Source organism: Cibotium barometz, chromosome 5 (genome assembly GCF_041138505.1).
Source record: "Cibotium barometz isolate CiBa-2024 chromosome 5, ASM4113850v1, whole genome shotgun sequence".
In the NCBI taxonomy this organism is placed as follows: domain Eukaryota; kingdom Viridiplantae; phylum Streptophyta; class Polypodiopsida; order Cyatheales; family Cibotiaceae; genus Cibotium; species Cibotium barometz.
Window position 1 is genome coordinate 19,758,252 of NC_141050.1, and position 24,494 is coordinate 19,782,745.

At 45.4% G+C, this 24,494-nt stretch overlaps 1 protein-coding gene across 1 annotated transcript in view; it reads left to right on the plus strand.

The window, feature by feature from the left end:
• The first annotated feature begins 4,613 nt into the window (after nucleotides 1–4,613).
• The window catches only part of AUG2 (HAUS augmin-like complex subunit), a 74,399-nt gene continuing 54,518 nt past the window's right edge, over nucleotides 4,614–24,494 (plus strand). Inside the window, exons 1-2 of the mRNA XM_086798106.1 lie at nucleotides 4,614–4,846; nucleotides 5,014–5,148. Of these exons, the coding sequence (XP_086654232.1) occupies nucleotides 4,709–4,846; nucleotides 5,014–5,148 (273 nt within the window). The 5' untranslated portion in view covers nucleotides 4,614–4,708. The remainder of the gene's footprint in view (nucleotides 4,847–5,013; nucleotides 5,149–24,494) is intronic.

Here is a 24,494-nt window from a genome sequence, read left to right on the forward strand (position 1 = left end):
CCAAACCTACAACTAAAGTACCACTTGAATGTACACCCCCCCCCCCCCCCCAAAGAAGCCCACACTTCCCATCGTCCAGAGCCCATAGCTCCTTCTTCTATTCTTCTCCCACACCACAGTTACCATCACCCCAAAAAGAAGCCCACAACTTATGGAGCCCATCCACAATCTTAAAGCAGTTCATCAATGAAGGACAACCATCAAGGGATGCCAGCCAGTATCCTTACAACAAAGGGACAAACCACCAGCGACCAGAAAGAAAACCATTTTTCTCACCACACTGGAGATCAAGGCATGAAGTACAAAAATTCACTCTTGGATACCCCGCCAGTTAAAGTTTGAGGGACAAAGATGGTTGCTGTGAAAGGAAAGGGCAAAGAAACCACCAACCTGCACAAGGAAGATGCATTACCAACAATGAGACCAGCCGAACAGTTCAAAGAAGACAGTATGGTTTTGAAGGTACCAATAGCACTACAATCTGTGAATCACAATAATACAAGAAGGCACATATTCAAGGATCATGGGCAACACATTTGCTACCCATCTCGGTACTCCTACCAAATGTAGCAGGTATATCACTAGAAGAGGCAGAGCCATCCTCACCTCAGCTAGAAGGGAGCAGCCCCTCACCGGCCAACATAAGAAGGCTGCAATTGTTGGAAGCACTGGAAGAATATTCCACGGCTCTCTAGAAGCACTATGACCAACTACAAGATCGACTATTCACCATCATGATGTCCTCCAACGACCAATCAAGCAACACGGGAAGAAGTCACTACCGCACCGGGATGTTTCTTCCCCATGTCTGCTTCTAGGAATCAATCCCCGGAATTCATCTCATGGAAGGCATCCTTCAAATTCCGCCTTTTGGATCGCGAAGTCTAAGGTGTAGCTGCCAAGACCATGACCAAAACCCCCCATAACATAAGAAGCAGTTAACATTCCGAGAATTATCAACAATTTTGGGTTCGAGTTGTCGGATTGGGAATCCGACCCACTGGGCGTGCCAAGTGTTAGCCATAGGCTATGGGCTGGCATGAACTAATGACCACAGAGCAATAGCCAAATAGCCGGCCTGCCACAATTGCAAGTCAACACCGCTAGTGACAGTTGGATGGTAGTTAAAAGGTCATCAGCGGCGCCTCCTACACGCCTCGACAACGCATCTTACCATCCAGAAGAAATCTTAGTAATGATGATAGATGCAGCAAGCGAGTAGTATAAAAGGATGAATCCTAAGCCTTTTAGAGACTTGCTGCCGATTTTGTATCATTGCTCTTCTATATATATATATTAGCAAGAGTGTTGCTTTTTTTTTGGTGGGGGTTTTAGCTTCATTATACATGAGTCACCTTGTTATGTTTTTTTGAGTCTTGATATCTATGTCTAGTTGTTAACTCCATTGAAAATAGCTCTGTAGTATTGTGTTCTTCCACTGTTAAGTGAATAGGCACTCAAGTAATTGTTCGAGTAACCTATAAGTTATCTTTGTGCTTAATTTAACACCGTGTTAGTCTAGTGTATGCTATGCGCCAGTGAACTTCAGTAGGTTGCTGGGAAAATAAGCGATCGATTTCCTCACTAACAATCATCCTATTGAAGATGCTAAATGAATGCCAGAAAAGTTCTTCCATTCTTTCCATCTCATCCACTCATACCATTCATGCAATAGGTCAATTGCAACCTGACCCAGAGGGAATGTTAGTCATAACCTCTATGGATCCCCCCCAGCTGTGCAATGCCCTCACACCTCATAGCCCCCTCGGATGCCCATTATTTTATTGAGAATATTTTGGGGATATTTTATTTTGGATGGGCCTTTTATTTATATTATTTTCCAGGATTAATGTGTTTAATCAGTTGTGTGCGATAGTATGATATAGTATCATTTTCCAGGATTAACATGTTTAATCAGCTGTGTGCGGCGCTGGTATAATATAGTATCATTTTCTAGGATTAATATTTTTAATCAGTTGTGTGCGACACTGATATAATATAGTTAGTATTAATGTATATTAATTGAGTGTGTGAATTAACAAAGATTTTTTTTGGATATAGGCGATGATTGAGTGCCAAATTATGTGTTAATCGCAAGTGGAACATGTGTTGGACCACCATGAGATATTTTGGAAGACATGTAAATACCTATTATAGTTTTATATTTTGGCATTAATATTTTTGTAAGGATAAGGTCTTAAACCTTTGTATATACCAATTAGTATTTTATACTTTTGGTAGATCCAAGACTTTATATTTGTAGCTTGCTATATTTTGTAAGAGCTTTTACACTCAAAAACTCAAAATCACTTGTGCTTTGTTTTTGGAGTTATCGTTTTGAAAAGATACATATAAATATGGATGAGTTGTATGAAGGGCCACACTTATCCAAAGGAGATTCAACCCAATCTTACGTTGACGGTGATCTCTTCCTTTTTTTTAGCTCTCTTGTTTATTCAATTTTGTTTATTAAGGTTTACACTTTCAATTTGTGTAAGTTAATATTATGCTCTAATTTTTGTGCTTGAGAATTAGAATTTCTTCTTGAAGTGTCTTAAAGGTTTTGATAACTCTAAGGGTTGCTCAAGGATTGACTTGCTCAATCCCTAAGTTGTGTGCTTAAAATAAATTTTCGCCGGGTGGTTGCACTCTTAGAAATTAAGAGTTACCACACCACCCATGATGTCATGGTTCTCACACCACATTTGGATATAGCAAGTTGGCTAACATTTATGCCTTGCATACCCCATGGCACAAGGGCCACTAGCACCCCTGGACACATCCGCATGGGTCTTTGGAGGCACTAACATGCTGAGCCAAGTTCCCCACTCTGCCTAACCAACCCTCGAATCTCCCAAAAGGAGGGCCTTTGGACTATATATACCCTTTCATCTTCCACAATGTCTTTGCACACTAACTTTGCATGTGGGATTACTTGGCACCCCTTTTCCCATCTTATAATCCCCATTATCCATGCGAGATTTACACCTCCCACACCCCCCCTCCAATCGAGCATATGGAGGCAGGATCATGAACTGGGGCTCTCATATCATCTTGGAAACGAAGAGTTACCACACCTCCCATGATGTGTTATAGTTCTCACACCCTGTTTGGATATAACGGGCTAGCCAACATTTGTGCTTAGTGTACCCCATGGCACAAGGGCTCATACTTGGAGTTCTTGTTATCGACTTGCTTACTCAATAGGGCTCATACTTGAATTAATTTTTATTTTCAATAAATGAAAATAAGGACAATTCATTAAATCAACCAATTTTATCCCTAAGAATGTGTACTAAATGCTAAGAAAATTTATTCCCAAAATGGCAAGAAAATTTATTTCCTAAAGATAAGGAGTACAAAAATTCTTTACCGGAACTCTCTATAATTTTACTAATAATAATAAATGCTAAGTGGCTAGCTCATTTCATTCCACCCTACCCAAACGAGGTTTCTTGCAAGTTTTGTTGTTTGTTTTAGGTGCATGCACGTGGAGGCCACGCCCCTCCCTCCCATCCACCTCATATCCCATGTGCTTGACATAAATGTGGAGGGATGAGAGAGGCCAAGTGTCCCTTTTGACATATATATACCCACGATGCTTAGACACATACATTGCATATGGGACTATGCTAATCCACGTGGCACGACCAGGTCAACAGCTTCCAACATCCCCCCAACAGCTAGGACATGAATACCCAGAGGCAATGAGACGAGGCTTTTTGCATAATCAGTGATGTCACAATTGGTACTCTTAGGATTTACCCACAAAACCATTTTTTAAACCCCAGATTACAATCGGTAGGACAACAAGCTTGTCCACCTACTTGTATACGCATTTGGTTCCACTAGCTCTATCATGAAGGTTTAGAGGTCGAACAACTCTGCCACTAGTCGATTAGCACTGCCAAGTTTTTTGCTCTGTGAGGAATGTACAAACAACATGGCTCTGGTACCATCTGGTACCATGTTATTTGTATTGGGTGCGTGCACATGGAGGCCATTAATGGCATGGTAGGGCCCTCCCTCCCATCCACCTCATATCCCATGTGCACCACATGAATGTGGAGGGATGAGAGAGGCCAAGTGTCCCTTTTTACATATATACCCATGATGCCTAGACACACATACATTGCATATAGGACTATGCTAATCCATGTGGCACGGCCAGGTCGAGCTAGTATTGCCTAAAAGTACTTAGGCTCGGTTTAGAATAGGGTGGCAGACAATAAGGCCAAAAAAAGTGGTGTCCACGTGAAAATTTACTCGCCCTCTTGTGCGTTTGTCTGGTGTGTTCAAAAGGGGCGATAGACTCTCTTGGTGGGACACACTTTGAGTAAGAAAATGGCGGACTCTCTAAGGAAACGACAGTGGAAGGTGCACGTTGATTGGTTAGCGAAGAAAGTTGTCTGTTGAGGTCGAGGTGGGGAAGCCGGACAAAAAAAAGCAAAACTTGGGCAGTCCAGCTTAGCAATCACTCAGGTATTTGCTAGACCATGTGAACAACACATTGCAAGTGGAGGACTTCGATTGGACGATTTCCACTTTCTTCATCGCGTTAGCTTGTTACCTTGGGTAGCCTAACATCCTTTTTGTGAACGGCTCCAACATTTGTGTTCACTGGGCAGGCTGCCTTACTGGTATAATTTGAAAAATGTGAATAGCTTCGTATGCCACGTATGCAACCACCATAACAGCCCAGCTTGCCATGGCTTCTGCTAACCTCAACTCCAGCGTCAACAATCTTCCAGACACAGCATGGGTGGGGAAGAAGCCACTTCGCCGCTTGGGTGGGATGGCGGATGCGCTCGCCATAGCTGCCGATCTGGGCTTTTCGGTCCCCCAGGTGCACTTCCGTCCCCATTCAATCTCGAATTAGGGTTTTGACGTTTGCCTGCCTCGCAGTTCAGAATGTTGAAGCTCGATTATGAGGCTATCTTGACATGGTTTGATTTGCGAAGCTAGGATACTTTTCCTTGTTGTTGAGCGCAGTTGTTCCTGATCTTTGTTCAGGAAGATGCTCTGCAGAATGCCATGCCTGCTCCCGGGACAACGGACAAAACGGAATCCTTGGTGTGCGTCTTAAGAGAGCTTACTTCTGTACAGCGGAATCTTGCTAATCTGCAAGTAGAACTTCAAGGCCGGCAGGTGTGTATGTGGAGAGAGAGAGATTATTGGCAGCGTCTATTAGGGGCCGATTCTGTCCTGTCTTTTAAGAGCTGCCTTCCTTGGATATAGAAAATACCATAAGCTTGGATCTCTCTCATCAAAAGTGCATATAAGATCTTAATGTCCATGAAATTCTTCTCACAACTATGAGGATCAGACAATGACATGTGCATAGAGCAGAATAGTGACCACGATTTGCGATTTGGGCTGACCAAGCACCCGCTACAAGTGCTTGAGCACTGTAATCCATAATATCATCTATGGTTCTGGAGCCATGCACAGACTATCCATGCGTAAAATACCCTCCTTGGAGCAAGTTTTTGGTGCATTCACATTTCTCACATGGCTGCCATGTTGTAGGCCATTAATTAGCTGATAGGTAATCTTCAAGACTGTGTGTTTAAACTACATTAAAGCGATCTGTCATGAGTTTGATCTGCCAAACATGTCCAGGCTGAATCCCATGTATCTTTGTCACATACCCCATTCATTCAATCAGGTGCAGGCTGAACTCGTCATGCACTAGATTAGTGTAGGTCAAGGTGAATGTTGCATCTTTTTGTGTCAAGAAAGGCTGTAAAAGGCAGTGCTTATATGAGATCATATCATTTACTTAGAGTGAGTGGAACATATAAGTAATCCACCAAAGCAAGAACATGTTCTTATAGCAGATAATGTGGTTAGGGAAGAGTCCCAACTTTGGAGAAGCTCATTAGAGTCGTCTTTTGGCCTCACATGAAGCGTGACATATTCATAGATTTCTTCTGTGCAACAGCCATAGCACTCTGACTGTTTGTAAGTAGGGGGGTAGCACCCTGCAGGTTGCTGATGGCATGCATACATGTCATCAAGAGTAACCTCCTCGGCTACATGCACCTGACTGTGGGTGTGAAGATTGCTTTGTACCTGGCTTAACATGAAGATGTCACCCATGTAGGTTGCTTTTTGCTAAGTCATGAGATGGAAGAATTCTCGAACAAAAAGCAAAAACCACTGGTCGACTGTCGTGCATCAAAGTTGCCATCCCAATCTAAATCACTTTAAGTGCAAAGTTGAAAATCCTCCCCCCCCCCCCCCCCCCCCCTCCCGAAGCATAGAACAATCAATAAGTCTCTGAACCTTGGAGGTATCTGAAATGCGCTTGACAGCCTGCCAATGCATAGTCCTTGGGCTATGTAGAAATTTTCTTAACAGGGAAACATCTATACATGGTAGCATCAAAAGGCTCACCTACAATAGCAAAGCTATTGAGCTTTATACATGTCTCAACTGGTGTGGCAATAGGCTTGCAATCCTCCATGCAAAACCTTTTCAAAAGCCCTTGAACATACTCTGATTGAGAAATAACAATGCCACCATCCTGTTGCATAAACTGGATGTGCAAATGAAATGCAACCAACCAAGATTGGACATCTCAAGTGCCTTCTGCTATTCAGCTTTAAAAGCCGAAATTTTCAGCTCACTGTTCCTTGGCAAGATCACAGCATCCACATACAGGATGACTAAGACAATGTTTGAACCATCTCTCTCTGCACTTTCAATGGGACTATTTTGGAATCCTTGGTTGGTCAAATGCCCATGAATCTTCTCATACCAAGCTCAAGGAGCTTGCTTGAGACCATAGAGTGCCTTCTTTACTTTGTTTTCATGACCTGCAACCACAAAGCCTAGAGGTTGTTGTACATACATAGATCCACATTCAAGAATGCAGTCTTATCCAACTAATGCATACTCCAACCATGGTGAGCTGCCAATGGAGTGATTGTTCGAATGGTTGTCATTTTTGAAGTTGGATCAAAGGTTTCATCATAGTCTATCTCCTTCTCTTGGGAATGGCCTTTAGCAACTAGCCTTGCTTTGTACGTGTCAATGAATCCATTTGGCTTGCGTTTGATCTTATACACCCAACTTCGTACCAATCACATTCTTGCTTGGAGGCAAGTCAACTAGTTCACATGTATTGTTTGTCTGGATGGAACTATACTCTTTCTGCATGGCTATCTCTCAATGCTCATTGCCATGAGCCTACTCCTAAGAGGATGGTTCCTCAAAATCAAACATGCTACCCATGCAAGCATAATCCAGTTCATGCCTGCTAGATTCACCTCTTCTTGTTGCCATTGCCCTACTGTCAAAAGGAGCACCAAGCTTCATAAGTATCCCTCTGCGTGAACAAGATGCCAAACTGGACTACTGGCAAATCCTTCCTCTACTCCTAGTGAGCTGGCTATGCCTTGCTAAGAAGGCCCTCCAAAAAGTGCCCACCTTGTAGTTAGCGCACGAAGCCTTGCAACTATTGGAAGTTTGGTTGTTGGCGCGACAAACTCAGAGCTAGGGCGGAGGCATGTGGAAGTTGCAATGAAGAGAATCTAGGGAGGGTAGAACTCAATGGTTGGAGTCCTCACAACTAGACTCAAATGGACAAGTTGTCCACAATACGTAGAGTAGCCATAGGTCCATGAAGAAAACAATGAAAGCTTGTACAAGAAGCTAGTAGCTCCAAGAAAGGTCAAATGTATAATATGTCAAAAAGATACAATATCCATGTGCCCTATGCCTTTTATCCCCCAAGGTCCCATAAACCCACATATGTAAATGACTCTAAGCCCTAAGTGCCTAGGCCCATTCCCCATGTGAATGTGCACCTAAACCACTACATTACAAACCATCCATTCCCACAATGATTTTGTCCTCGAAATCGAAAGGGTGGTCGTGCACACAAAGTATACAAAGGCTATATATAAAAGCCAAAATTGGTCGTGTGACCTCATAGAAAATGGGAAATTGCATAGACGGACACCCAAGCTGAAAAGCATAATACTACCCGGATAAAAAATGTGGTGTAAGCCATGCATCCTCAGTCATCACCCGATCTCCTAGGTCAAATGGGAATCCCAAGAGTCCATGATCCATATGCACATCAGCATGACCACATGTCCTTAAACAAAGTCCGTACCATGATCCATAGTCCACATGACTGTTTGAATCAAATGTGAAATGCAAAGAATTCTCATCTCTTACAAAGCTAGTCGTGTGTCCTCCACAGGCAATACAATCCAAGTGGCATATGACACATCCAGAAGTGAATGCTCCGACCTTATAAGCCATCACATCATATCGGCATCCACAAGACCTAAAGATACACACCTCATAGTTGACATCCGTACGAGCATGGGTGTGACTATCCAAATACACATGCTCACTGTAAATGCAAACCCCGAGCTCACCATAAGTAACATGTGCACCAAGCATACGGAAATCTCCACCATTAAGTATAGAGCATGCATCGTCATAGTGGGTAACACCATCATCAAGACTACCATCACATGCATCATCATAGGCATCCCCGTCCTCATGATAAGTGGTAGTACAATGATAATTTGAAAAACTCTCCTTAGGTATGACTCTCTCTATGTCATCCTCTATGCAATGAGTATAGCACCAGTCAATGTCCCATGTACAAAGAAAGTCGCTATACACATCACGAAAGCAAGAAGTATCTCCAAAAGATGTGTGTAAGGCATCATTGTCATGCACAACACTTTGATCAATACATGTCAAATCCTCATGTGCATAACCATCACCACATGTGTAATCTGCCCACGTATCCAAAGTGCGATCCTCAAGATCATTATACGCATGATCCTCATCAACGCTAGTGACTAGACTCCAATAAGGCATCCACACATGAAGTGGTCTCATAGAGCTCACAATTATACACTTTCCACTCTGAGCTTGAAAAAGCATCATAAACCAGATGCACATACATAGTCCATAGACCATCCCTCAATGCATCCATAGGTGAATCCCAAGCATGGCTGTCCACACCAATTGATGCATGTGCAACACTCTCCATAGGTGGATCTAAAACATAGCTGTCCACACTATAAGCATCACATATGTCCCCACCATGAGCAAATGCACGGCTGTCCAATCCCTCATAAACATAGGCATCCAACTCCTCCTCAAAGTGATCATATTCATGGATACATGCATCACTTGACCATTGCTCCGCATAGAAAGGAGAACCATATGCACCCGTAGTAGATACATCCATGCGAAACAAAGTGTGTGTAGCCCTCGGAACCACACCCAAGATAGATACATCCATATCCACCTCAACTAAGATATCATCACGACTCACAAGAGATCTCGACACAAGTAGTCTCTATAAAGGATGTAGTGCCCATCCACCTCCATAGCCTATATGGATTCCACCATCTCCTGTCCCCCAATCTCTCTTGAGGACGACTCCGTATCAACCCAAAGAAAAGATGAGTCACCACAAGAAACTTGGTGCTAATCCATGTGTATGCTGCCCATAACCATTATCAATCCTTGCATCACAAAGCCAAGTGTGAAGAGTCTTTGAGAAAGGTGAAAGAGGTTCATCCACACAACCATCAATGGGCTGTAAATTTCCAGCCATCATGAAGCTCATCATTGGCTCACAATGGGCCACCAAATCAACACGTGTGAAAGTTTCCATCATAGAAAAAAGATCTATGCATGTCGGAATATCACTAACACAAGAGACAATGTCCAAAACGTTATGCACTGAGTGTATGGCTACCCAATCACTTGCTTCCTAGAAATTTCAGCAAGTGTATTGCTCCCGTGGATACCCACAATGAACTATCTCTAAGATTATGTCTGCTCCTACAAGAGAGGCAACCATGAAGTTATGTTACGACACCAGACTGTCCACTAGCGGTTGCTTTCATCTCGGTGATTCATGTATATCATGGCTCAACAAAAAGCAACCAACAGTGGTCACTTCGAGCTGTGAAGTTGAGTATAGCCTATAGGGCAGCTTTTACAGCGATAGTTGAGTGTGTATGGCTCAGACGCCTTTTGGTTGATTTGAGTGTTGGACAATCATCCTCCACTTGTATCTTTACTGACAGGTAGAGCGCATTGGCAATTGCGAGGAACCTAGTGTTCCATGCTCGCACTAAGCCAACATGGTAGATTTGTTTACAAAGGCTCTTTCTCGTTAGAAGTTTGAAGCGTTTCGCAAAGCTTTGGGCTTGTTGCCTTTTGGGGAGTGATTAGCCATATCCCTTAACATGTTTACATCATCATTCCCAAGGGGGTTTGTAGACATTTATGTCATAGGTAGTGATGTGTGTGAACACACTTAGTTGGCCGGGGCACTCTTTCCCTCACTAGGAGGTTTTTTTTCTCGTGCATGTGTACACCGTAATATTCACTTATTTATCTTTTGTACTTGGGCACATTTTCCTATCATTCAATCCATAGTTGTGTGGATGCACCACCGGTGGTCTAGCTTGGACCAAGAGAGCAGACATGCTCATGCCATGCACATGGTGAGTATGTAGGTTGGCGTGTCAAAGGCCTACGAGCAAGCTTCGGTGGTATGGGACACACGGGCCTATGGGATTGTGCAGGAAGCCTGAGCCTTGGCTCGGGGGCGATCGGTGGATGTCGATTGCGGTTGGGAGGTGAGCTAGCTTGCCACCTCATGATTTGGTGTAGTACTGATTGTAGTTTTCAGCTGTGTTTAGGGCAAATTCAAGGAAGGATTTTTCAACAGACAGTGGGCAGCCATATACAACAAAACACAACAGAAGGTTGCGTCCAAGGGGGTGCTAGGGGCCAGCCAGTTCATGGATGGAGGGAGCGGTTAGGGTAGTGTTTTATACATCTAGGTATATGCAGCTGTCTAAAGTGCGTAGCGGAAAGCGTGAGACAGGCACAGAGAGAGAGAAAACGAAACTGCATAATGAAGAAGCAATGATACAATGAGCCCTGTGCAAGGGGTGGTTCTCGTAAGTGAGGGCATGATGAGCAACTCCCTTGAGGAAGGACTTGGAAGCCCTTGTCAAGATGTCTACAAATGAGTAAGAGCTTGGCCTTATATACCCCCTACTGGAGCTGGCCGGCTTGCTCTAGAAAAAGACCCACGACTAGACAAAAATAAACATGTGAAAAATGGGAGGCCAACCCTACAACCCAGGGCCCTGAACAGAGAGAAAAATATGGTGCTGCCCGAGATAAATCTGGGCACCCTTGATACACAACTTGGGCACACTACCACGAGATGAATAATGCTAACACCCCCTCTCAGATCCTGGGAGAGAAACCGGTCCAAGGAGCTGGAAAAGGAAACCTCCAAAGCAAGTTGAGAAGTCGATTTGCTCCTGCCTTTGTCACTTACTCCAAGAAATTGCTCCCGATCCAGAAGTCTAGCAAAATCCAAAAATGAACCACCAGATGTCCATATCTCCAACCCAATCTGTATCACACCAGTCCACACGATGTGCTCCCTCTTCAACCCAAGAAAGGATGTCGTCTGATTCTCTACCTCCAAGAAAAAATTTGCTCCTTAGAGAACACCGCCAAACTGTCTCCTTGTTGGCACCCCCTCTAGACACCCTAGAGGCTCACAATGTCTACATCAGCCCTGGTACTCAAGCCTCCAACTTTGAGCTTGTTGAGCACCAATCTCTAGATACAAGGTTTCCGGATCTCCATGTATCCCTTGGTCCAAGAATGCCTCTCTGTCCTGCTAACACTCCAAGTGGAAGAAACATACCTCCAACACTGTAGCTGACACTCCTGCTGGCACCTGACCTTTAAAACTTGTATCCATAACTCGTCGTCGCGTGATGGGACTACTACTTACACACCCCTACGAGTCACCCAATCACATGGCAACACCCCTTGAGCTCTTTGGTGTTAACTATGGCACTGAGCTCAAGAAAGCTCTCCTGCCAAAACCTTACACCCCCAACTGGCAAGCTCCCAACCAACTAGTCATGTGTCCATGTGGAACCAAACATCTACAACTCATCATCCCAAAGCACAATCTGATGTAAATCATCTGCTCCAAACTGCTGCTCCACTGGTATCTACCTGTACCCAATGAACCTGTACACCTGCCATGCATCCTGTTCCCATCGTGCAACTGAGCAAGTACCTGTGAACCTCGACAACAGCTCTCGTCACCAAGTGATCTAGCTTGCCTCTACATGAATGCCGATATCAACCTGTACACCAAGCTCCCAAATCAATGCTCAACCTAGGGATGAAGACTCCTGTGCTTGTACCCTGTAATCCAGAAGGCCATCTGCCTGGGGAATAGGAGTGGCTCACCTTGCCAAGTAACCACATCCCCCTCTCAAGGTGAACACCCTGAGAACCTAAAGGAAACACCTGTACACCAGCAAGACTATGCTGAACTGGCACAAACTCATAGACCCCCTCTGCTATCGAGAAAGGACTAATTGTCTTCCACACACACCTCGAGGATGTGAATCCAAGTGTGCACCCATGAGTCTGAAAACTCTGACAAAGCAAAGATTGGCCGAGCAAGGGCTCAAGGCCATGTGGGAAGGCACCATTCCTGGAAAAGAACACCTGCCTCCACTGCCTCCAAAAACGCAGATGAGATAATGCAAAAAACGCTGCTGTAACCAGCCGGCAGCACGTGTACCAAGAAGAAGAGAGGGAAGAGGAAAACACAGCTCCTTCAGCACCTCCTCTGGGGGAAAACGCAGCCATGCTGCTCAGCACCCCCAGTGGAGAAAAACGTTGCCATGCTGCCCAGCATCTCCTCTGGAGAAAAATGCAGCCAGGCTGCCCAGCACCTCCTCTGGAGAAAAATGCAGCCAGGCTGCCCACCTTCAAAGAAAAAAAACACAGCCATGCTGACTGCCCTTCACCTGCTCACAAGGGCAGAAAACGCAGCTAATTGGGTACCTACTCCGGCCGCCCCTGTCCTGCAGAAAATGCAGGCAGAAGGGGCTGCCCTCTACCTCCTCCAGCTGCCCCAGACAAGACCAAAACACTCCCTCCTCCTCTGCAACAAGCAGTATCAGAAAACGCAGAAATCCTTCTCTCTCAGAAAAAACGCCCGAACACCTTCTGTAGAAGAGCCTCAACCTGGTGCTCTGATACCATGTCAAAAGTGAGCAGCGGAAAGCATGAGACATAGGCACGGAGAGAAAGAAAACGAATCTGCATAATGAAGAAGAAGCAATGATACAATGAGCCTTGTGCAAGGGGTGGTTCCCGTAAGTGAGGGCATGATGAACAAGTCCCTTGAGGGAGGACATGGAAGCCCCTGTCAAGATGTCTACAAATGAGTAAGAGCCTGGCCTTATATAGCCCCTACTGGAGCTGGCCGACTTGCTCTAACACGACTAGACAAAAATAAACATGTGAAAAATGGGTGGCCAACCCTACAACCAAGGGCCCTGAACAGAGGGAAAAATATGGTGCTGCTCGGGATAGATCTGGGCACCCCTGATACAAAACTTGGGCACACTACCAGCACATGAATAATGCTAACAATAGCTTCCCTGCCCGAGCTAATTGGCTACACCCACCCTTACTCCATCGCGCAAGGATGAAACCTTCTCCCAATCCTTGACCACAAAGGTGTGTTTGCTTTCTTCAAGTGCATCTGCGGCAGGAACAGAACATGATTTTCGACAGATGTCCGAGAGCTCTTTGGTTACTTGGGCGAAAGGATGGTCCATCAACCTCGATCTCTACAAGAGCCTAATGGCAACATATAAGATAGAGGGGAATGAGGAGATTATTCAGCAGTTGGAGAGCTAGTTGGCAGCCTGTTGACAAGAGATCTAAGCAAGAAAGGTAGCACATACATGAAAGAGTGCATAGAGCGGAAGCAAGATGAGCACTAGAGTGTGTTGATCTGAGAAGTGCAAGAGAGAGATGAAGCTAATAAGTTGAATATACTGCAATGAAAGCAATCTTGAGCAAGAGACATAACAGTCTCATAAGTGAAGGATACAAAAGGTGAGAGTGTGTCAACACATGAAGCACACCTCAAGCAAAACACTGAAATGAAAAGGGGAGAGGCCATTCCACCTATATATAGGTCAAATGGGGTTGGCCGATTGGAGCAACAGGCCTGGCCGACTGGAAAAGCATCATCCGACTTGGGAAAAATACAAGGAAAATGGAGAAAAATTAGGAGAAAATAAGGTTGGCCAACCCAAAACCAAGGGCCATAAAAGGGATCAAATATGGGCACGATACATGGGCAGAATATGGGGATGAATATGCTAACACCCCTTCTCTCACTAGATGTTGAACAAACTCCGAGAAGCCGAAGATGAGGAGCCAAGGAAGCCTGAGACACCGGCTTGGTGAACAAATCTGCTACATTCTTTGCTGAAGGACAATACTCCAAACGCAAATCTTCAACAAGAACCCATTCACGAACATAGTGATACTGAATCTCAATGTGTTTCGTATGAGCACGAAACACAGGGTTCTTGGCGATGACGATGCAACTCTAATTGTCACGCCAAAGAAGAGTAGATCCGGTAGGAGGAAAGCCAAGTTCTCCCAATAATCTCCGCAACGAAATCCCTTCACAGGTAGCATAACAAACTGCACGATACTCCGCCTTTGCAGAGGAAAGCGCCACAGTAGGTTGCTTTTTACTACTCCATGAAATGGCTCTCGACCCAAGTGAAAAAACACAACTAGTGGTCGAACGTCGAGTATTCGGATCTCCAGTCCAATCTGAATCAGACCATCCAAGAAGAGTGCACCCTGGGCCATAGAAGATGCCAAAGTCCGAAGTACCACGCAAGTACTGAAGCACCCTGAGAGCACACCGCCAATGCTGCTGACAGGGTTTGGATGTGAAAGACCTCAATAACCTGATTGCGAAACAAATGTCCAATCGAGAGTAGGTCAACCATACCAAACAACCAACGAGAACCCGATACTGTCCCTGATCAATCCTTGGAGAAGCATCAAGAAGAGAAAGCTTCTCACTAGTATCCATAGGAGAAGATATTGGTTGACACCCAATTATCTGAAAGTTGTCAAGAATCTCTCGAGTGTACTTCTGCTGAGAGAAGAAAATACCCTGAGGGGTCTGCCAAATCTCAAAGCCAAGAAAATAATGCAGAAGGCCAAGATCCGTCATCTCAAACTTTGTCTCCAAAGCATCCATGACTGAACGGATCCTCACAGAATAAGAACGTGTAAAGATAAGGTCATCAGCATAGACCACAATGATAACAACTAATCCCCTCTCAAGGAGGATATAAAGGTTCGAATCTGCATGAGAACGATGTAGGCCAAACTTCTGAAAGAACTCATCAATCCGCTGGTACGAAGCTCGCGGAGCCTGCTTCAGATCATACAAAGCTTTCTTCAGCCGATACACCTGGTCCTGTCTGTTTGGAACCTCAAATCATGGCGGCTAATCAACATACACTTCTTGTGTAATCTCTCCATTCGGGAAAGCCGACTTGACGTCCATCTGGAATACGGGCCATCTATGATGTCCTGCAAGAGCAAGAACGGTTTGTATGGCAGTCATCCGGGCCGTTGGGCGAAGGTCTCATCGAAGTCGATTCCAGGGCGTTGAGCCTCGTCCATAGAAGTGTGACCAGAAGGACCATGAATAATAGAGGACATAAGAGCATAGTTAACAAACATGTTGCCCTCATGAATTTGTTTCCCTGTGTAACTTTGGAAGATCGCTTGAGAGAACTAGACAGAGGAGCAGAAGGAAGCTCTTGTAACCCAGAATCACGAACTGTTTGAAAATACCATCCAGGCACTGGTCTGCTCAAGCTCGCTGGAGGAGGAGCAAAGTCATCATCATCATCTGATTGAGAATCCATAGCTGGAGGTGTAATAGAAGCAAGGGGAGGAGAAGGCGCGAAGAAGGAGGTGGAGGAAGAAGAAGCTCACCACCTTCCTTAGAAGATGCAGGAGTCTCATCGAACACCACATCACTGCTCACAACAACTTTGCCGGTCTGCTGATCATACAGATGATATGCCTTGGACACATAACTATATCCGAGAAAAGTCACACGCTGAGACTTCGAGCTCAACTTGGAGTGATGCTCCTTAGGCACCTGTACATTCGCCAAACAACCAAATACGTGCAAATGAACAATAGAGGGCTTCTTAATATGGAAAGCCTCATATGGAGTTTTATCTGGAAGAGTAGCAGGAGGAGACTTGTTCTCATAGTCACAGGGGACGTAGGGGACGGGAGGCTGGGACGTGGGGACACCGTTCTGGGACGTGGCAGAAACGGGGACGGACAGACGTCTCCCTTGGAGGCGTCCCTCACAAGGGATGGGGGGGACGGGGACAGCTTCGAGCCGGGACGGTGTGGGAGATGGCAGCTAGCCGTTGTGCTTTCCAACGGTCAGTTTTGTGACCGTTTTTTGGCCGTTGGGGGACGCTGTCTTGGGGGCGTGTTTGGGCCATTTTGGCCCATAGTCACAAGGGCCTATAGTGGCCCTCTTGCCTCGGCCCTTGGCCCTTGTCTCTTCTCTTGAGTCTTGCCTCTCTCTCTTGCCTATCTATATCAGATTAAGCGCACACACACACACACTTCCTCACACACACACACCTTCAAGCCTTCAAGGAAGTTCAAGTCTCGAGTCTTTGCTCATTGCTCAAGGCAAGCCACACACACACAAGCACTCTAGTCTCTATTCTCTCTCCCTCAAGGCTCAAGCCTCTCACACAAGCACTCTAGTCTCTACTCTCTACTATCTAGTCTCTCTCCCTCAAGCCTCTTCCAACTTCCAAGCCTCTCACTCAAGCACTCTAGTCTCTAGTCTCTCTCCCTCAAGCCTCTCTCCCTCTCTCCCTCTCTCAAGCCATCTTCAACCATGGCATCCTCCTCACGTGTCGGGGCTTCTTGTAGAAGGACAACGGGATGGACATGGTGGGAGGAGGTTAACTACACCCCATCTGCTCATGGAGGCGGTTCTCGGCCATAGGCATGCAAGCTTCGACCGTACCGGCGAACGGGTGGCGTTGACAAAGTGCGAGCCCATCTCTTGCATAAGAGTGGGCATGAGGTGCGGTTTTGCACGAATGTCACGCTCGAAAAGAGATGGAAACTTCTCGACAAGCTTGCCGTTTACGAGGTGGTCGAAGCGGCAAGGACACCATGAGTGGCTGTGGATCCTGTGACGATGGGGAGAGGAACTCAAGTCTCTACAATGGAGTCATGTGGTGGATCGGGATCATGCACGCCATCACCTTCACGATCGAGTTGGATTTTGCTCCATCCATCACGTTGGCACCCTCCATCTCCATGACCTCTCAACCCTTGCGTGGCCCACGGCGACAATCTACACTTGGGGAGAATTGGAACCCCAAGTTGAAGGAGGAGGTGGATATGGCGGTGGCCCACTTCTTCTTCCATGACCACATCGCCTTTTAAGCGGCTAGGTAAGTGTGATCGATCATTGCCAATTCATCATTCATGTTTTCATCATACTAGTCTCCTTCTCATTAGTACATTGCTTTCTTGAATAGGTTGGAATACTTCAAGGTCATGGTTAAGAAGATTGGGGAGTATGGCTCAACCTATACGCCCCCCTCATCCGAGAGCTTGCGCACTACATTGATCGAGAAGGAGAAGCGCATTGTAGAGCAAGTGGCCGACAACACAAAGCGGCAATGGGAGAGGAACAGAGTCTCCCTCATTGTGGATGGATGGAGCGACACCCGCAAGAGGAGTATTCATGGCGTGGTTGCATATTCCTGTAGAGAGATGTACTTCATCTCATCTCATGACGCATCCGCATAGTCACATGAAAACGCATTTCTGGAGTGAGAAACCTCGAAACGTTTCAGAAACTCCTAATATTTTTGGTTTCTAAAAAAAAAAAAAGTTTCTCAAAATGTTAAAAGTTCCAATTGTTTGGAACTTTAGCAATGCAAAATTATATAGAAAAAAAACCGAAACCTTGGCGTTTCTTAGCTGAAGGCTGAAACGTTTTCCCCCGAAACCCCAAAACCCCCGAAACGTTTCTAGTGACTATGCGCAGCCAGCACCGGGAAGAGCCCGGATGTGCTTGCGGCAGAGTGGGCTACCACCATGGAGATTGAATGGGAGTTAGGGTTAGAGTTCATGTGGGAGACATACACAGAGAAACAAGAGAGAGAGAGAGAGTTGTGGGGATAAGTCAACTCATCAAGATGAGTGTGTGACTCCCCTATCACACATGTATATTGCACTAGTACACATAGTGCACTTAGTACATTAAAAGTACTAAGTGTACTATGTACTATAACTTATGGGCTTGTACACACTATAAGGGTGGGCATAATGCCTTTACCCCAACAACCTCCCACTTAAAGGCAAAGTGCCCTTAAGTAAAGGAAAAGAAAAAATCAGCATGTACATGATAATATACAAGGCCATATCAAGGCTGAAACTGGCCTCATCCAATGCCCATCAAGTGTCTGCAATGAGCAAACCGCTCCGGAGGCAAACTCTTTGTCAACAGATTAGCCGGGTTGTCATCCGTATGAATCTTAACAAGCTGAATTTGCTTGTTCTCTATCACCTCTCTGATGAAGTGATACTTCACATCCACATGCTTCGTCTTTGCATGAAAGACAGGGTTCTTTGCCAACTGGATGGCACTCTGACTGTGCTGTATAGCCCAAATCAACCACTAACCGAGATAGCCATAATGTCTCCTTGCAAGCCTCTGTGGCTGCAATATACTCGGCCTCTGTAGTAGATAAGGCTGTGCACTTCTGCATCCTGGATATCCATGACACAGCACCTCCTGTGAATGTAAACACATAACCGGTAGTAGACTTCCGGTTATCTGGATGACCGGCATAATCCGAATCCGTGTAACCATGCACTAATGCATCCTGTTTGCCAAAACAAATGCACATATCCTGTGTGTCCTTCAGGTATCTCATGACACCTTTCACTGCTTCCCAATGCTTCTTGCCAGGGTTGGCCATGTATCTAGAAACCACTCCCACTGCAAATGCAATGTCCGGCCTAGTAGCAACCATGGCATACATGAGACTGCCACAAGCTGAAGCATACGGAATTTTGGCCATATCAGCCCTGCCACTATCTGACTGTGGGCTGTCCATAGCACTGAGTTTCACATATGGAGGCAAAGGAGTACTAGTCTTCTTCCCCCCGTCCATATTGAACCTCTACAAAACTTTGCCAATGTATTCCTTCTGAGACAAATACAACACATGTTGATTTCTGTCCCGAAGTATCCGCATACCCAAAATGTGATTTGCATCACCCAAATCCTTCATATCAAAGGTCTGATGCAGCCTCTTCTTCAAGGCATCCATCTCTTTACGAGATTTCCCGGCAATCAACATACAAGATGAGTATCAATAGACTGCCATCCAAAGCTTTCTTGGTGTATAAGCAGTGATCTATGTCACTTCTCCTGAATTTATGGGATTTCATGAATGTATCAAATTTATGATACCATTCCCTTGGTGCCTGTTTGAGCCCATAAAGACTCTTTTTCAGCTTGCATACAAGCTTCTCCTTTCCACTTACTGCATAACCCTCTGGCTGCTGCATATATATCTCCTCATGGAGATCACCGTGAAGAAAAGCAGTCTTCACATCCATCTGAATCAAGTCCAGATCATCATGTGCAACCAAAGCTAACACAGCTCTAAGTGTGGTCATTTTGACCACTGGAGAGAAGATCTCCTCAAAGTCCACACCATATTCCTGCTTGAAGCCCTTAGCCACTAACCTGGCTTTGTATCTTGGCTTTGCATCTGGTGCAACTTTGAGCCTGTAAACCCATTTGCATGGTAAAACCTTCTTGCCTGCAGGCAAATGCACCAACTTCCATGTACCATTTTTGTGCAGAGAATCCATCTCTGACTTCATGGCACGCTCCCAAAGAGCCTTGTCTGCCCTCTGTAAAGCCTCCTTATAACATGAGGGCTCCCCACAGTCAGTAAGCATCAAGTAGTCAACCCCTGGAACAAACCTGCCAGGGGCTCTGGAGGGTCTTGTGGACCTCCGTACCCACTGACCATCATTTGCAGGTTGCTGTCCAGCCTGCATATCACCTATTGGTGGCTCCTGTTCCATGCCATAAGGCTGAAAAATCATGCCCAGTATCTCCTCTAACTGTGGTATATCCATAGGGATATCTTCTGCCATCTCTGGCTGTCCATTTGGACCATTTTCAGCACCATTTAAGGGCTGGTTTTGCTGCTGTAATGGCTGATTTACAGCCCTTGGTTGTTGTCCATGATGTCCATCATCATCAAAGATGACTCTGCTAGGCTCCTGTTGCCTTGCAGGCTCCTTATACATGCATGTTTCATAAAAAATGACATCATTGCTGCGTATAATCTTTCTATTCACGGGATCCCAAAGTCTATATCCCATTTCACCTCTGTCACCATATCCTAGGAATATGCATTTGTGAGACTTAGGATCAAGTTTGGTGCGCATTTCCCTGCGTATGTGCACGTACGCAACGCAACCAAACACTCTCAAGTGCTTGTATGGCGGAGGCTTCCCTGTCCATACTTCCTCTGGCACTTTCCCACCAAGCCTCGTGTTAGGTGACCTGTTTATAAGATGAACGACTGTCATAACAGCTTCAGCCCAAAAACCATGAGGTAATGCAGCATGTGACAACATAGAACAGACCTTCTCCTGAATGGTCCTGTTCATCCTCTCTGCTGTCCCGTTTTGTGGAGGATCATAAGGAGTAGAGAGCTCCCTCTTGATGCCTTTAGCATCACAAAAGTCCTGAAACTGTTTGGACATATACTCTCCACCATTGTCGGAACGCAAAGCCTTCAGTGTTTTGCCAGTTTGATTCTCAACAAGAGCAACAAACTTCTGTATCACTCTTCAAACGAAGAGGATAAACCCACACCTTGCGTGTGGCATCATCAATAAAAGACACAAAATATTTTGCCCCTCCCAAAGAAAGCTGAGGCATCTCACATACATCTGTATGCACAAGCTCTAACTGAGCATCTTTCTGTCCAAGAGCTTTCTTGTGGGGGCACTGTAGTTGCCTGCCATATATACAATGCTCACAAAACTGAAAACTTGAAAACTTTAGAGAAGGCAAGTAACCCAAACGAGACAATTGCTCCATTTCTTTGACACTCATGTGTCCCAACCGGCTATGCCACATAGAGATTTCCAGCAGCTCGGTTGCATTTACATTAGCATGGTGACAAACACCTGCATGCATGAAGTAAAGAGTGTCCACCTTAGAGCCTTTGGCAACAACCAGTGAGCCCTTACTAATCTTCCACTTTTTACGACCAAATGTGGTAATATAATCAGCATCATCAAGTTGTCCAGTAGAAAGCAGGTTCTTCTTGATCTCAGGCACATGCCTGACATCATGGAGCATAAGCTGTGAGCCATCTGAAAACGCAAGCCTCACATCACCTCTGCCAAGAATCTTGCATGCATGGTTATCACCCAAATAAACCACTCCTTCATTGCCAGCAGTATACCTGACAAACAAGTCTCTGCAACCTGTGACATGAAAGGAGGCACCTGAATCAATGATCCATGAGTGCATACCATGACCACCTGTAAGAAGTGAATGGGCATCAAGTGAAGACGTAAATAGGACCTCATCCTCACTGTCACCTGCATGTGACACATTGACTTCTTCAATCTTGACTCCACTTTTGCCCTTTGGCTTTACATCTTTGGCTTCATCTTTGTCTTTGTCTTTGCCTTTTCCCTTTTCTTTTTGATCATTTTTCCATTTGTAGCATTGCTTTTTAATGTGTCCCTTCTTGCCACAATAATGGCATTCCAAGTCCTTTTTGGAGCGAGACTTGCTCCTTCCCCGTTCTTGGCTTTTACCCCTTTGCTGGGATCTCCCACGTGCATTCATTGCATTGGACTTTCCAACAGAGTTGTTTTTCCTGTTCATCTCTTCTTGAAGAAGAGCACCCTCAACATCTGCATATGACAGCATAGCATTCGAATTGCTAGTGGCTGTCCTGAATGTGTCCCAACTCTCTGGCAAAGTGCATAAGAGAAAAGTGGCTTTGAACTCATCGTCCATTGCCAACTTTTGATTTATAACTTGGCTGACAATACCATTAAACTCATTTAAATGGGCTGCCGTAGACGCCCCTTCCTTCTTCTGAAGACCTATGAGTTTCTTCAACCAATACACTTTGCTTGAGGCACTTTGCTGGGCATATAAGTCCTGTAATCTCTGCCACATTCCCCAAGCTGTCTTCTCTTCACGAATGCTGAAAAGTAAAGAGTCTGACACAGACAACATGATAGTAGATCTTGCCAGCTCATCCATATCTTCCCACTCTTCAGCAGTAAGAGAAGCGGGCATTACACCCCTTTCTTTGATAGGCTTGTGCTGCTTCTTCTGGAGCAACACATTATAGCATTGGGTTTGCCAAATATCATAGTTATGTGAGCCTTCAAGCTTCTTGATGTGAAGCAATGAAGAGCTCTCACCTGTGGTTGCCATAGCAATATGCAACCTGTCAATGCCTGACTCCCTGCAAAATGTGCAAACATTGCACCAAAAGCACACAAAGTGCTCACGGTTGTTCTCCCAAGCTTTATCTCCCACTGCGGAAGCAAGAATGCAACTCTACTCCCACTTTATGTGATGAAATCACCAAAATCTGGTTGCTGCAGATTTAGGACAGCACCTTAAATGTGCTCTATTCCCCTTCCAAAGTATTGTACAGCAGTACTAAGTGCTCACCAATGATGTACCAAACCTGTACTGGCAAGTACAGCAGCTGAAATTGAACCTTTTCCTCACTCAAATCAATGTGCAGCCATGCCAAAACTTGCACAAAGCTGTGCCAAATCTGTACCAGTAGGTACAGCAATAAATGCTCTCCTGGCTGTCCAAATGAGTGAAAATCAGACTTTTACAGTCCCGAACACTGCATACAACAGTCCCGAACAGAAATTGGGCAAAAGCCCCTTGACTACAAGCTGATTTCTGAGGATTCAAGGCATAAAAGTCTTGCTTGCTGCTTTGCCAAGCTTAACAAGCATAAAATCTTGAAAAGCCCCTTGATTTAAGATCAATTTCTGATCATACATGGTACATTGACGCACATGAAGGCATCCAGAGTGTTCGCGATGCTTCCCCCTGGCCACATATACATCCAATACATGAAAGCCCCTTGATTTACAGGCACATTGAGTGCTTGACAGGCATCAACACATTGCCCAAAGCATCAAATGCGATTGCCTGCATGCAAATCAATCCAATCGGCACAAAAGCCCCTTGATTTGCATTGCAATTTGCTGCAATTTTGCCCGAATGTGCGATTTCTCACATCATACTGCATGTATGAATGCTTAATTGCACAATTACATCAAAAGCCCCAAATTTCGACATCCAATTTCTTGCAAATTGATCCTGATTGTGACCAATGTCACCCAATTTTGCCAATTTCGCTCAAAATTTGAGCAATTTGGCACCTGTACCTGCTCAATTGATGATTGTACCTGCTCAATTGCAAGTCCCAAAAAAAATTGAAGCAAGATACCTTGTAAATTTCTGATTTTTTGTTGTAGAAAAAGGGGTTGATGAATTTGGTGCTGCTATTGATGCTGATGCTGCTGCTGCTGCTGCTGCTCGTGCTCACAATGGTTTGTAAAGTATCAACTGTGGCCGCTGCATCCGTAGTTCCTGTGAAGACGATGAGACCGGCCAAACCAGCGCTGGCTCCATTGATCAAGCTTGTGCACTTCAGAAACCGCTTCCCTGGCTCTTCGACCTTGGCAAGTTGCCTACTGGAGGAAAGTCCCCTCTTTGAATGGCCATGAGAAGAGGCTGCATCAAGCACGGGTGTCTTACAAATCGTCTGATGGTGGAGATGAGTGAAGCTGGCGATTGCTCTTCCTCCTCGCTCGCCTGCCTCACCTTCGCACTACGGATACTCGATCGTAGGCATGTTCGATGGACGCCTGAATATGGACGTTGGTCAGCAGCGGGAGCAGCAGTCCTTGCGATGAGGTCGCGCACATGACGTTTGTTGACGCCGCCTCCGACCGGTAGCCAGTGCTACACGCGTTGTGTGCCTTCGCCGACCCCTAGACGACCTGCTGTGTAGCGCTTTGCTGCGCTGCCTGTCAGCTGACACCTGCAACACCCAAAGTTAGCCAACAGCAGGTTTCACCTCTGTAGCCTTCGCTTCACACACCTCCAGTGCAGGGCAGCAAAAATTGACGGCTCTAGGGAGAAGGAAGAGGATCAAGACAGCAACCTAAGCGCTCTGATACCAGTTGAATGGGAGTTAGGGTTAGAGTTCATGTGGGAGACATACACAGAGAAACAAGAGAGAGAGGGAGAGTTGTGGGGATAAGTCAACTCATCAAGATGAGTGTGTGACTCCCCTATCACACATGTATATTGCACTAGTACACATAGTGCACTTAGTACATTAAAAGTACTAAGTGTACTATGTACTATAACTTATGGGCTTGTACACACTATAAGGGTGGGCATAATGCCTTTACCCTAAGGGTGGGCATAATGCCTTTACCCC